Source organism: Myotis nattereri (assembly GCF_964212035.1).
Source record: "Myotis nattereri genome assembly, chromosome: 9".
Classification (NCBI taxonomy): Eukaryota; Metazoa; Chordata; class Mammalia; order Chiroptera; family Vespertilionidae; genus Myotis; species Myotis nattereri.
The window spans coordinates 6,690,368-6,703,754 of NC_138084.1; the positions used below are offsets into that span (position 1 = coordinate 6,690,368).

Consider the following 13,387-nt stretch of genomic DNA (forward strand, 5'->3'; position numbering starts at 1 on the left):
ATAGATCCTAATATAAGAGAGTGCGTTCCTTTTTTAAAAAATATGTTTTTATTGATTTTAGAGAGAGAAGGAGGGAGAGAGAAGAGACATTGATGGGAGAGAAACATTGACTGGCTGCCTCCTGCATGCCCCCTACTGGGGGATCCAGTCCACAACCTGAGCATGTGCCCTGACAGGGACTCGAACCCACAACCTTTCGGTGCATAGGATGATGTTCAACCAACTGAGCCACACCGGCCAGGGCAAGGGAGGGCTTTCTAACCACCTGAATTGCCCGACCTTGTGGGGGTGAAGTTTCTGTCACCAGACATATCCAAGCAGAGGGTCAATGAATCTGTCAGGAGGATGCCCAGGGGATTTGGGCCCCGAGAGAGGGGGCGCAGCAGCCCAGAGGTCTGTCCACCAGGAGACTGTTGAGGCAAAACCCTGGGAGCAGGACCTTTGCACTCTTGGAGGGGACGCTGCCTTTTGGGGACCGAGCACGTGGGCAGCAGTTGGAGAGAGAGGGTGTGGGGGTGGGGCGCTGGAGATGGGCAGAGCGCTCACAGGAGGGTGCAGCTCTGGGAGCCCAAGGCCCAGCTAATCACCTTCTTCTTCATGGCGGTATAGGGCGGGTAGTGGAGTTCATTGAGCTTCTCCAGGCCCGAGTGGGAGAGCAGGCAGGCGCGGTGGTTGGAGAAGGTGTCGAAGGAGAACTTGCCGTGGTATCTTCCCATCCCGCTGTGGCCTGCATGGGCACGCACGTGAGGGTCTGAGGCTGGGCAGCCCACTGCCCACCCCTGGCAGCGAGCTCAGGGAAAGCCTGGCCATTCTAAGAGCCATTTTGCAGGTAGGGAAACTGAGGCCGTGAGAGGCCCAGGGCTTAGATCAACATTAACAGTGAATGAAGGCAAACTGGGCTTTTCTGGGTCTGGAGTACCCACACAGGCTTCCCGGGGGTGGGGGCTGGAGGTGGAGGAGGGCGGGGCTCACCAACTCCCCCCATCGGCATGGACCACAGTGTCTGGTACATGAAGCCCTCGTTGCCTCCGAAGCTGCCACTGCTGGTCCGCGCCAGCACCTGGCTCACCACCTGGGGGCGGTGGGGGCAGAGTGGTGGGCTCATCGTCAGGAAAGGGGGCTCAGCCCAGCTGTTCCACGGGGAGCAGAGGCGCGCCCCGGCTCCATCCTCTACTGAGCAGCATCGCCTCTCAAGCACTTCCGGGCTGTCTGCACCCCTTCAGCTCCTCTGTTGCCCCAACCCTACCCGGCCCACCTGTCTAGCCCTGCCCGGCCCCACCTGTCTAGCCCTGCCCGGCCCACCTGTCTAGCCCTGCCCGGCCCACCTGGCTGCTGTTGGAGAAGGCGTACAGGGCCAGGGGCTTCTCCCGGCGGTTGATGAAGTCGATGGCCTCGTCCAGGCTCCTCACGGTCACGATGGGCAGGATGGGCCCGAAGATCTCCTCCTGCATCACCGCCTCCGTCTCCTGCACGTCCACCAGCACCGTGGGGGCTGCCCGGGCACAGGGGACGGCTCAGCCCCGGGAGTGGGGCCTCGGGCAGAGCCCGGGGACCAGGCTCCAGGCTCGGGGATGTTCTAGGGAAGAGTCTCCCCACGGCCCTGAGAAGTGACCGGGAACCCCGGGCCCCAGCCTTGGTCTGACCGTCTCAGGGTGACCGGATCTCAGACCCCTGGAGCCCAAGGTCCCAGGTCCCAGCCTGTGGGAGCAGCAGCGTCACCCAGTCGTGGGGCCCAGAGGCCGGGGCTGCTCTGTAAGGACAGCCCAGCAGGTGCACAGGCCGGGAATCGAGGGCCCACAGGACCCGGGGTCACGGCTGTGGAGAAGCAGATGCTGGGGCTGAAGCTGGGATCTGCGTGTTCGGGAGCCTGGACACTGGGCCCAGCTCAGAGAAGCAGGGTCACGGGGTCACAGGCTCGGACCATGGCGACCTGTGGCGTTAGTGTCTGGGAATCGTGGCAGCAGAGGCCTGGACCCGGCTGGGCTCCATCAGTGGGGCCCTGGGAACCTCGGGGCCCAGACTGGACCAGCTGTGGCCTCCAGCGAGGGAGGGCCTTAGCCGGGGTCCCGGGGCCGGGAGAGCGGGACTCACCGATGTAGCGGTCGCTCTCCTCACTCTGGCCCCCGATGGCCACGCGGCCACAGCCCAGCAGGCCCCGGAGCCGCTGGAAATGCTTCTCACTGATGATGCGGCCCAGGTCTGGGGAGGCCCTGGGGTCCTCGCCATAGAAGCGGGTGATGGCGCTCTGCAGGGTGGGCACCAGCCGCTCCTGCATTTCGGGGCTGCACAGGACGTAGTCGGGGGCCACGCAGGTCTGGCCAGCGTTGAAGTAGCGGAAAAAGGCCACTCGGTTGGCCACGGTCTGGGCGTCACAGTTGTCATCCACGTAGCAGGGGTTCTTGCCCCCCAGCTCCAGCGTAACGGGCGTCAGGTGCTTGGCAGCTGCGGCCATGACAATCTTGCCAACTCGAGGGCTCCCTGGGGACATGGGATGGGCCTTCATCCTCAACTGGTCTTGGCCAGATGGTTCAGACACCACCTAGGATCTGCCTGGCCAAGCTCCCCGGGATCCCGCCCCCCAAGACCCAGAGGCCTGGCTGGTTGCCATCTGGGACACTCCCCACTGGGGGCCACAGCCACCTACCCCCATGGCCTTTTCAACCTGCTCTTGGATGTCCCTGACCCAGGACACTGGCTGGGGCCATCCTCACTGCTGGGGTTCTTGTCCCAGCATCAAGAATCTGGAGAAGGGGCTATGCGTAGATGACACAGGAAACCGGGGACTAATAAAGAGTCCGGAGACCAGATATAATTTTGAAAGGCATTGGGGGTCAGAGGACCTTCAGCTAAAGGAACTGAAGACTCCCTCCTTGCCTAGGAACCTTGCTTTTATTAACACAATTTGTCCTAAGACAAGGTGGAGATAATACACTTCAAAGGGTACAGAAGCATTGTCAGTTTGGGGAATAGCCTACGGCTGTTCAGGTGTTTGGCCAGTAGGAGGCAATAACATGTAGATTAAGATGCCTTTTAGCTGTCTGGCAGCCACAATCAGTTTAATGTATCCTATTCAGGTTTGGGGAAATGCCTTTAGCCATTCCCAGATGCAGGTGACTACATGTGTGACTCAACCCTGCTGAGTCCCCAAGTCTCATCAACCTTTTGATGAAACTCTTGAAATTGTGACATGCTGGAATTGGTTACCGGCATCTCACCCGTAAATAAGATGTAGTCAAACTTGTGTTTCAGAAGCTGCCCAGTCTCCTCGGGCCCCCCCAGCATCACGGCAAAGCAGCTCTGCAAGGAGGGACCGCAGCTCAGGGGACTCTGTGGGCCCCGGGACAGCCAGACCTCCCAGGCGGGCAGGGGCAGGGATGCGGGACACGGGGCTGAGTGGGTAGGGCCACGCTCACCTGGTCCAGGTACCGGGGCAGCACCTCGGCCAGGACCTTCTCTGTGCCCTGGCTGATTTCTGATGGCTTCAGTACCACGCAGTTCCCTGCAGGGGCAGGTGGGGGAGACACAGGGGGACGCTGGTGTCCCCACACCCACCCCGGGGCTGTCATCGGAAAGAAGAGGTGCAGGGAGGGTGTGCGAGGCTAGGGCACAACGTAATGGAATTCTGGGATTCCCCTGTGGGAAGGGAAGGTGGGCCAGGAGGGCTCGGACCCTCTCCTCACCGGCCGCGAGGGCGCCCACCAGGGGCAGCAGGCTCAGGTTCACAGGGTAGTTCCAGGGGCTGAGGATGAGCACCAGGCCGAAGGGCTCCTTCCGGATGAAGGCGGAGCTCAGCTGCGTTAACTGGGGTGCAAGATGGATGGTGAGGCCCAGCCAAGGACACCCTTAAGTCCCCTACTTCCAGGGCCCTTGAGGTGCCTGTGCAGTGGCGTCCCCATGAGGACACAGAGGTCCTGAGAGTCAGGGACTCGCCCTGGCTCAGGGGTGCGAGGGGCCCAGCCAGCAGCTCACCAGGTTCTTGGCCACTGGCTGGTCCTTCATCCAGGCGTGCAGGTTCCGGAGCGCCAGGTCCACCTCCTTCTGGCACAGAATGATCTCGGACATGTCCGCCTGGAAGGCTGACTGCGGCGGGTGAAACGCAAGGGTCAGGCCCAGGGCAGGCCCGGGAAGGGATCTAGTGTGAGGGGTCCCCCGAGGTCCCTACCAGGGACATGGAGACAGGCTCCGGGGACAGCACAGCCAGGCACTGCACGACCCTGGGCTGGTGGCCTGGGCTCCAATTCCAGCTCTGCCACTTCCCAGCTGCGGGGGCGGGGGTAGGGGGGGCTTGGGCACATAATGTAACCCCCACTGCCTCAGTTTCCCCATCGGTAACGGAATAACGATCGCACCTGCCTGGCAGGTGTGAGGAGTTAATGCTGACAGTGCCCGTGTGCACTGCGTGCCCGGGAAGGTCTGTGAAACGAACAGGGCTGAACCGGGACACGGCCAGCGTCCCCTCCCCTGCCTGCCTCCCGCCTCCCCTCACCTTGCGCAGGTCCTGCGCCAGCGCCTCCTGCAGCAGCTGCTTGTTGTCCTGCAGGAAGCGGCCCAGGCCCTCGAGCTGCGCAGCCCGGAACTCCGCCGGCCGCGTCCGCCCCGAGCTGAAGGCCTCCCGCAGCCGCTGCAGCGTGTCCTCGAAGGGGTCCCTCCTGCCGGGGTGAGGGCAGTGTGGGCCGGGGCCCCCCGCCTTCTCAGGCACCGATCCTGCCTCTGCCTGCCCCACATGGGCTCACAGACACCCTTACTGGGACTCACGTGGGACCCCAGAGGTCCAGGGCTGGCCCTGCACCCCACCAACACACGTATCTTCATGCCTCCCCTCCACCCAGGGCACCAGACCACAAGCAATACCCGGGAGCAGGGCTCTTCGGTCGGTGCCCCCTCTGGGCCTAACCCAGGCCCTCTGAGGGCTCTGCCTCCGAAGCCACAGAGCTTTTGAAGTGGCAGGTGGGGAAACTCGGTGACTCTGTCTGTGTGTCTCTGTCTCTCTGTGTGTGTCTCTGCCTCTCTCTGTGTGTCTCTGCCTCTCTGTGTGTCTCTGCCTCTCTGTGTGTGTCTCTGCCTCTCTGGGTGTCTCTGCCTCTCTGGGTGTGTCTCTGCCTCTCTGGGTGTCTCTGCCTCTCTGTGTGTGTCTCTGCCTCTCTGTGTGTCTCTGCCTCTCTGTGTGTGTCTCTGCCTCTCTGTGTGTGTCTCTGCCTCTCTGGGTGTCTCTGCCTCTCTGTGTGTGTCTCTGCCTCTCTGTGTGTCTCTGCCTCTCTGTGTGTGTCTCTGCCTCTCTGTGTGTGTCTCTGCCTCTCTGGGTGTCTCTGCCTCTCTCTGTGTGTCTCTGCCTCTCTGTGTGTCTCTGCCTCTCTGTGTGTGTCTCTGCCTCTCTGGGTGTCTCTGCCTCTCTGTGTGTCTCTGCCTCTCTGTGTGTCTCTGTCTCTCTGTGTGTGTCTCTGCCTCTCTGTGTGTCTCTGCCTCTCTGTGTGTGTCTCTGCCTCTCTGTGTGTGTCTCTGCCTCTCTGGGTGTGTCTCTGCCTCTCTGTGTGTCTCTGCCTCTCTGTGTGTGTCTCTGCCTCTCTGTGTGTCTCTGCCTCTCTGTGTGTCTCTGCCTCTCTGTGTGTGTCTCTGCCTCTCTGTGTGTCTCTGCCTCTCTGGGTGTCTCTGCCTCTCTGTGTGTCTCTGCCTCTCTGTGTGTGTCTCTGCCTCTCTGTGTGTCTCTGCCTCTCTGTGTCTCTGCCTCTCTGTGTGTGTCTCTGCCTCTCTGTGTGTCTCTGCCTCTCTGTGTGTCTCTGCCTCTCTGGGTGTGTCTCTGCCTCTCTGTGTGTGTCTCTGCCTCTCTCTGTGTGTCTCTGTCTCTCTGTGTGTCTCTGCCTCTCTGGGTGTGTCTCTGCCTCTCTGTGTGTGTCTCTGCCTCTCTGTGTGTCTCTGCCTCTCTGGGTGTGTCTCTGCCTCTCTGTGTGTGTCTCTGCCTCTCTCTGTGTGTCTCTGCCTCTCTGTGTGTGTCTCTGCCTCTCTCTGTGTGTCTCTGTCTCTCTGTGTGTCTCTGCCTCTCTGGGTGTGTCTCTGCCTCTCTGTGTGACGTCCATCCCAGGTGCCGCTCCAATTCCCGGCGTGGGAGAAGCAGGCAGAGGGAGCCTGGGGACCCCAACCCCAGCTCAGCGATCATTTCCCAGGTGAGGCAGGCAGGACAGGGGTTCCCGGGCTTCCTCAACCGTCCTCGTCTGTGTCCGCACCATGCACACCGGGAATGCCTGGGGACAGCTTCAGGCTCAGCTTGTCCATGGCCCAATCCAAAGGCCCAGACCCACCACTGCCCAACAGAACGAGGAAGCAGACCCGTGGCTGGGGGCTGAGGTCCCCAGCGTCCCCACGGGGCCTGGAGCTGGACAGCTGGCTCCTGCTTCTCATCCTCGGTGCCTCCCTCCTCGCCCCCCGCTGCAGGGAGTGGGGACCCGGCGCGCTGAGGGCGGCTGATCCTGGTGGACTTGTGCCACGGAGGTTGCCACAGCAGACTGGGCCAGCGCTCGGGAGGAACCCAGTCTAGACATGGAACAACGCTGACAGGGAATACGGCAGCCTTACAGACGTGAACAGGGTGTGCAGGCTCTGTGGCAGGCCGGCCAGAAGCTCTGACTGCAGTGGGGAAGCCGGTGCTCCGAACAGAGGGCCCCGCCCGTGCAAAGGCCCTGGGAGGGCAGATCTTGAGAGCAAGATGCAGCTAGATTCACCAGGGAGTCGGGATCTATTCTGTGGGCGACGGACGTACCGCAGCCCCGGGAGGGGGGCAGAGCTGGCGTCCGGACCTGAGCGTGTGGCGTGCATCATCCGACCTGGGCCTCCAAGTCTTACTGCCCCGCATTGTAAGGATGAGAAACCCAGGCTCCTAGTTGCCCTCCCAACAGCTGGGATATGGCGAGGCCAGCCCCCCCCCCCCCCCCAGCCTCTTTGGGCAGCTTCCAGATTGCTTCCAGCGAGAATGCAACACCTCCCACACCAGAACCAAACAGTCTCACCTTTAGAACCTAAAACCAGGCTCAGTTTCCGAAGCTCCCAGTTCCTCCACCCTCCCCGCCCAAACAGGCACAGCCCTGGGGACACCTGCTTGGCCCTGCTAGCCCCTGCCTCCTCCCCCACCCTGGGACCAGACCCGGGCCAGGACCATGGGTCCCTCTGAGGCTGCTCCCAGGTGTCTCCATGGGGGACAGTGAGACTCAGACAGTGTGACCTGAGGACATGCGGCACAACCCGGGCAGGACAGCACCCACCCCCTTCGTGGAGCCAGGCCCTGGCCCATGGGTGCTGCCCTGTGGCCCCACATCTCATACCCCACCCCCCAGTGCCTTTCACCCTCTGGCCCCTCTGCCGCTGCCCCTTGCCCCACGGCCCCACGTACCCCAGTGTTGGCTGTGCTCTTGAATCCATTACCACGCCTTTGCCCTCAGTGCCCGACATTCTGCTTCCAGATGAGCCTCCCCTGCCCCTGCCCAGGTCTCACGCCTGCCTCTGCCAGCTGCTAATCCTCCTAACAGGCGCTGGCCACACAAGACTCCCTCTGCCCGCTTCGCCCACGCCTGGAAGTGGAGCGGCACCTGGGCAAACTGACAGAACCACTGGGCTAGTCCAGCTGCCGCCCTGTTCACACACCTACACTTCTCCCAAGGTGGCTGCACCCTCTCCCCTTCCCTCCCACCCCCACCTCCCCTCGCTGGCTCTGGAACAGGTCTGGCGATTGCAGGCTGTCAGGAAATTACCTGACAAATAGAAAGATCTGGGAGGAAGTGGCAATTACAGGATGAAAATGTCAGCGGGACCATGGCAGGAAATGGTGCCTCCTCCAGGAAGCCCTCAGTCAGCAGAGCTCTATAGCCCACCCAGGTGCCTGCACCAAGTCCTCATGGCCACCACCCCCACCCGACACCACGGGCTCCTTCATCTGCACTCTCCACAGACAGCCTGACCCGGCCAGGGCAGCTGTGGCTCCAGAGTGCTGTGTCCTTCCTTTGTCCCTTTATTCTCCTCCTAGAGCTCCGGTGCACGGGTTCATGCACATTGAAAGGAAATTAATTAGAAGGTGGCCAGTGGGGCAGGACTGGGCAAGACGGGCCGGACATGCCCTGGAGTCAACCTCCCGCAGTCCCTCCCCAGCCGGCCGCACCAGGGGTAGCGCAGCAGCTCAAAGGGCATCTGCGGAGTGAGCGGGTCCCTCTGGCAGGTGGGTCCCTCGGCCTGGCCTGCAGGGATTGGGCTAAAACCGGCTCTCCAACATCCCTGAGGGCAGTTCTCAGGTGATGCACCCCAGGATCGGGCTCCCTCCTCTCTGGGTCTGGGGTGCGTCACCCGAGAACAGCCATTGCCAAGTCACCGCAGATCCGCAGCTCCTGCATTGAGTATTTGCCCCCTGGTGGTCAGTGCACATCATAGCTACTGGTCGGATGGTCAGACGGTCGCTTAGCCTTTATTATATACAGATTTACCGTGTGACCCTGGGCAAGTTGCCTAACCTCTCTGATTCTCTCTGAGGTAACAATAGTGCCTAATTGCCATGGTTCTTGGGAAAATCACCTGGGAAGAAGCACAGCTCCAGGTACAAAGGCAGACCCCACAATTGCTGGCTCGTATTTCTGCAAGTATTTCTCAAGCGCTTACTATGTCTAGAAAGCAAATCAGCCATTCCAGACAGAGTATGTGAGAACCTGTGTGTGCCCACCCATCTGAGGTCATCCTTGGCTGTGATTGGAGCCAGCCCAGTGGGAGCCACAGTCCCCCACCAACCCCAGAGGAGTCAGTGCCACACCAGGGAGGGAAGTCAGGGCAGGGGCATGGGTGGTGTGACTCAGGAGGCCCTGCACCCCCTCTCATTGGATTATACACTTCAAATGGGTGAATGTATCTCAATAAAGCTATTAAAACAAAACTGACCAACAAGAAGCCTGAAGAGCCCACAAGCAAATGAAAATATGCTCTCCCAGCCAGTGTGGCTCTGTGGTTGAGCATCGACCTATGAACCAGGAGATTGTGGTTCAACTCCCCATCAGGGCACACGCCCAGGCTGCAGGCTTGATCTCCAGTGTGGGGCGTGCAGGAGGCAACCGATCAATGATTCTCTCTCATCGTTGATGTTTCTCTCCCTCTCCCTTACTCTCTCTGAAATCAATCAAAATATATTTTAAAAATATGATCAAAGTGCCCGCAGGGCTGTGCTCCTTCCCGAGGTTCTGGGGCGTGCTGACCTTAAAAATAACAGTTATTTTAGCAGTAAAAATGGGTTAATTTGGAACAGCGAGCTATAGCAAAAGCCATAGGCAAGTCCAACAAACACAGGAGAGGAACATTATTTTAGAGAAAATAGCCCAACGTGCTCTTGAGACAGTCTGAATGGTACATGGGATTGGCCCAGGTAAGGCCTCTATGCGACGTTTAAGATTTGGGGGTTAGGGATGGAGAGTTTCTTGGGTATGGGGACCAAGACAAGCCTGGTAAGAAAGTTTCTGGTTCATTATACTGCCACCTACCCATCTGGAGTGACCTGCCTCTTTCTTCGATCTCTACTGGTCCTCTGCATAAGGGGTGGGTTTGGGATCACATCTCGGAAATCCCCAAGAAAGTTTCAAGCCTACCATCACTGAACACTATCCAGGACTGCTTTGCATATTTTAAAATCTGGGGCCATGTGTGTTAGAGTCTACATATCTTTCTGCAATTCTTATTTCTGAGGTTTTCCTGCCCTGGACCACACTTACTCATCCTATAAAATAAAAGGCTAATATGCAAGTCGACCAAACAGAATGACCAGTTGCTATGATGGGCACTGACCACCAGGGGGCAGATGCTCAATGCAAGAGCTGCCCCCTGGTGGTCAGTGCACTCCCCCAGGGGGAGACCTACCTGCTCAGCCAGAAGCCCTGAGCTGGGTTTACGGCTGGCGAGCACAGCGATGGTGGCGGGAGCCTCCCCTGCCTCCACAGCAGCACTAAGGATGTCCAACTGCTGGCTTAGGCCCTGAAGGGAGTGGGCCTAAGCCAGTAGTAGAACATCCCCCAAGGGCTCCCAGACTGTGAGAGGGCGCAGGCTGGGCTGAGGGACTGCGTCCCCCCCTACACCCCCCCCCGGGCCCAGTGCATAAATTTTGTGCACTGGGCCTCTAGTGTTCAATAAACACTCCAGTGGACTGATCTATTCCTGCTGGTGGACATTAGGAAGTGCTACCTTTGCGTGATTACAAACACTGCTGCAAGTAACATTGGGTGCTGGTCTCTTCATGTTTCCCTTGGGTGTGCATGGGAGAGTGAACCAGTCAGGTGATATGTTATGTGTATCTTCACCTGTCCCAGGTATGCTGTATGTGGCCTGGATGTTGTGTCCAAAGAGGCTGACTAAATAAAACTGCACCTGTTATAGGCACCCCAAATACCAGCAAAGGTGTTATCAGACACCCTCTGAGTTGAAGGGAGAGGGCGGTTCTTGTCAATCTCATAGGAAGGAATTCAAATGAGTGACTTCAGACAATTGCGTTGTAGTGAAGCCAATTTCTTAAAGAAGTACAGCAAGACCATTTAGTGAAGAAGCAAGGCAAACAAATCTGTTAGACTACATCCGTCTAGGAGCACAGATGGGCTTCTCAGCTAGCCCGAGAAGCCAGGGCAGCGGGGATTCAAAGGGTTTTATACCCTTCTGTCCATAGGTTTAAAATTTTTTTTAAATTCCTTTGCCAAATATCTTGGCTCAGAGTAACCCTCAAGGTTTCCCTTTTACTTTGTTATGGTTTTCCCAGAATTTATGAGAAGCATCTGGAATTTTATCTCGACGGGCCCCAAGACTGCTGGCTTCTCTGTTTAAACAGTGAGATGAAAACTCCCTCTTCTTTCTCCCCCCAAACACCCCACCCCTCAACCCCGCCACCAATGAATGAGAGTTCCGGTGGCTCCACAATCCCACCAGCATTTGATGGTGTCAGCGTTCTGGATTTGGGCTATTCTAATAGGTATGAGGTGGTATCTCGTTGTTGTTTTAATTTGCAATTCCCTGATGACATAGGATGTGGAGCATCTTTTCATATGTTTACTTACCATCTGTGTATCTTGTTTGGTGAGATATCTGTTTAGACCTTTGGCCCATTTTAAAATCAGATTGTTTATTCTATCATCAGTACCAACTGTCTTGTTTACCATAGCTTCATAGTAAGTTCTCCAACATTCTCAGTCACTATTGCTTCAGCACATGTCACATGCCTGGTAGCTTCCCACAGTTCTTGGGTCTTCTGGTCTGTTTGTTTCTTTTGTTTTCAGTCTCCATGTCTTTGCTCTTCATTTTAGGAAGTTGCTGTTGTCATACCCCGAAAGAAGCCCGGAGAGTCTTTCCCCAGCCATGTCCAGTTTGAACAAGGAACTCCTTAAGCTTTATGTCTGTTACAGTGTTTGTTTTGTTTTTCAGCATTTCTTTTTTATTCTTTCTCAAGATTCCCATTTCTTCGCTTATATGATCCTTATCTAATTCTGATGCTTGTTCAGTCTCTTCAAATTGTTTTGTGCCCTTTTACTCTGCCTTGTAATTTTTTTTTGAGAGAGAGAGGAAGGGAGAGAGCGAGAAACAGAAACATTGATGTGAGAGAGAAGCATAGATTGGATGACCAGGGACCAAACTCAAAAAAACCCAGGCATGTGCCCAGGCCAGCAATGGGACCCACCACCTTTGGGTGCACAGGATGGACACTCCAGCCAACAGAGCCACCCTGGCCAGGGCTGCCGCGAAATCTTTCTAGAAAGGCAGATGTGATGTGCTGGGTGAAAGGGACTGTGGTCAACAGGCCTTTACAAATGAAGAGGTGAAGGGTCAGGGCAAGGCAGTGCTCTGTGGTCCTGCTCCTGGTGAGCCTGAGCCCGAGCCTCTCTGACTTCCCCCTTCGGTGGGACAGGATGGCTAGAGTGGCCTGGAGTTCCCTCTGTCCCTTACCCCACGTGGAAGGCTAAAGGGGCTGAAGCCCAGCCAGCATGGCTCAGTGGCTGAGCGTCAACCTGTGGGCCAGGAGGTCATGGCTTGATTCCTGGTCAGGGCATGTGCCTGGGTTGCAGGCTTGGTCCCCAGTGTGGGGTGTGCAGGGGGCAGCCGATCAATGATTCTCATCATTGATGTTTCTATTCCTCTCTCCCTCTCCTTAACTCTCTCTCTGAAATCAATGAAAACATATTTTTAAAAAAAAAACTATTTTAAAAATAATCCTATATAATAAAAGGCTAATATGCAAATGGACTCAAGGACAGAACGAACAGTCGCTATGATATGCACTGAGCACCAGAGGGCAGATGCTCAACCCAGGAGCTGCCCCCTGGTGGTCAGTGCACTCCCACATGGGGAGCACCACTCAGCCAGAAGCCGGGCTCACAGCTGGAGGTGGTGGGAGCCTCTCCCACCTCTGGGGCAGTTGGACATCACCCAAGGGCTCCTGGACTACGGGAGGCCGGGCTGAGGGACCCCCAAGTGCACAAATTTCGTGCACTGAACCTCTAGTAATAATAATAAAAAGAGGGACTGATAACTTCTAAGCTCCTCACTGGAAGCCAAGTGTATCTCTTGATAACATACTCCTGAGTTGGCAGCTGTCTTCCTACCCTGTGATGTCATCCTTTGTGCATTGACACCCAGGAGCTGGGTTGGCACTGTCGGCTGAGACCTGTTCTCCTGCCGAATCTGAACACTTTCACAGAACAGCAGCATCAGACTCACCTTCTGTGACCATAACGGACTGACAAAAACAAGACCGTCAAGACCATTCCAAACACATGGCTGAACACAGACAAAGGTGGGCATTGTCCAGACCACAAAAGTGACCTAATGTTCCTCTGCCCCGTCTAGTGTGAGTGACAGGCTTCTAACAGCACCCAAGCCAGAGCAAAGCCCTCTCCTTAAACCTTTCTCCAGATCTCCTCTCACTGGCAGCCTCACAGTTCCCCAGGGTCTCACCCGCTGGGTGGGTGAGTGACGGGCAGCGGTCCTGCGTCGTAGGCGGGGCAGTGGCCCTTGGGCTGCAGGGGGACCACAGCGCTGTGTCTATCAGAACATTTCCTCTTTGGCAGGAGAGAACTCCCACCTTCAGCAGGACTCGGAATTCCCCGAGGATTGTCTGCGTGCAAAAAGCAGAGAATCGTTTCTCTACGTCCCATCTCTCAGTTTTCCTTCAGATCGTCCGGAGGCCGTGAACAGCTTCAGCGATGAAGAACCCGACTGCCACTGCCCGAGGAAGGCCCCACCCCGAGGGCACTCTGGACCAAAGGAGGAGCGAAGGTTCTTCTGACGATGCTGAGGATGCCTTCGATGGTGCGGACCTGGGAGACTCTGAAGAGACATCTGAACTGCGTACAAACTCTTCCTCGGGCACCCCCTTTTCCGCAGTCAAGTGCAATGATAG

The 13,387-nt window shown here is 57.3% G+C and overlaps 1 protein-coding gene across 1 annotated transcript; it reads right to left on the minus strand.

The window, feature by feature from the left end:
* Positions 1–542: 542 nt before the first annotated feature.
* On the minus strand, positions 543–7,437 carry LOC308525591 (aldehyde dehydrogenase family 3 member B2-like; the record flags this gene model as incomplete). Its single annotated transcript, XM_081100359.1, has 10 exons — positions 543–727; positions 973–1,072; positions 1,326–1,492; positions 2,092–2,478; positions 3,216–3,297; positions 3,414–3,499; positions 3,681–3,801; positions 3,970–4,080; positions 4,487–4,649; positions 7,379–7,437. The coding sequence occupies 10 exons, from the start codon at positions 7,435–7,437 to the stop codon at positions 543–545; spliced, it is 1,461 nt and encodes a 486-aa protein (XP_080956485.1).
* Between the last annotated feature and the right edge of the window lie 5,950 nt (positions 7,438–13,387).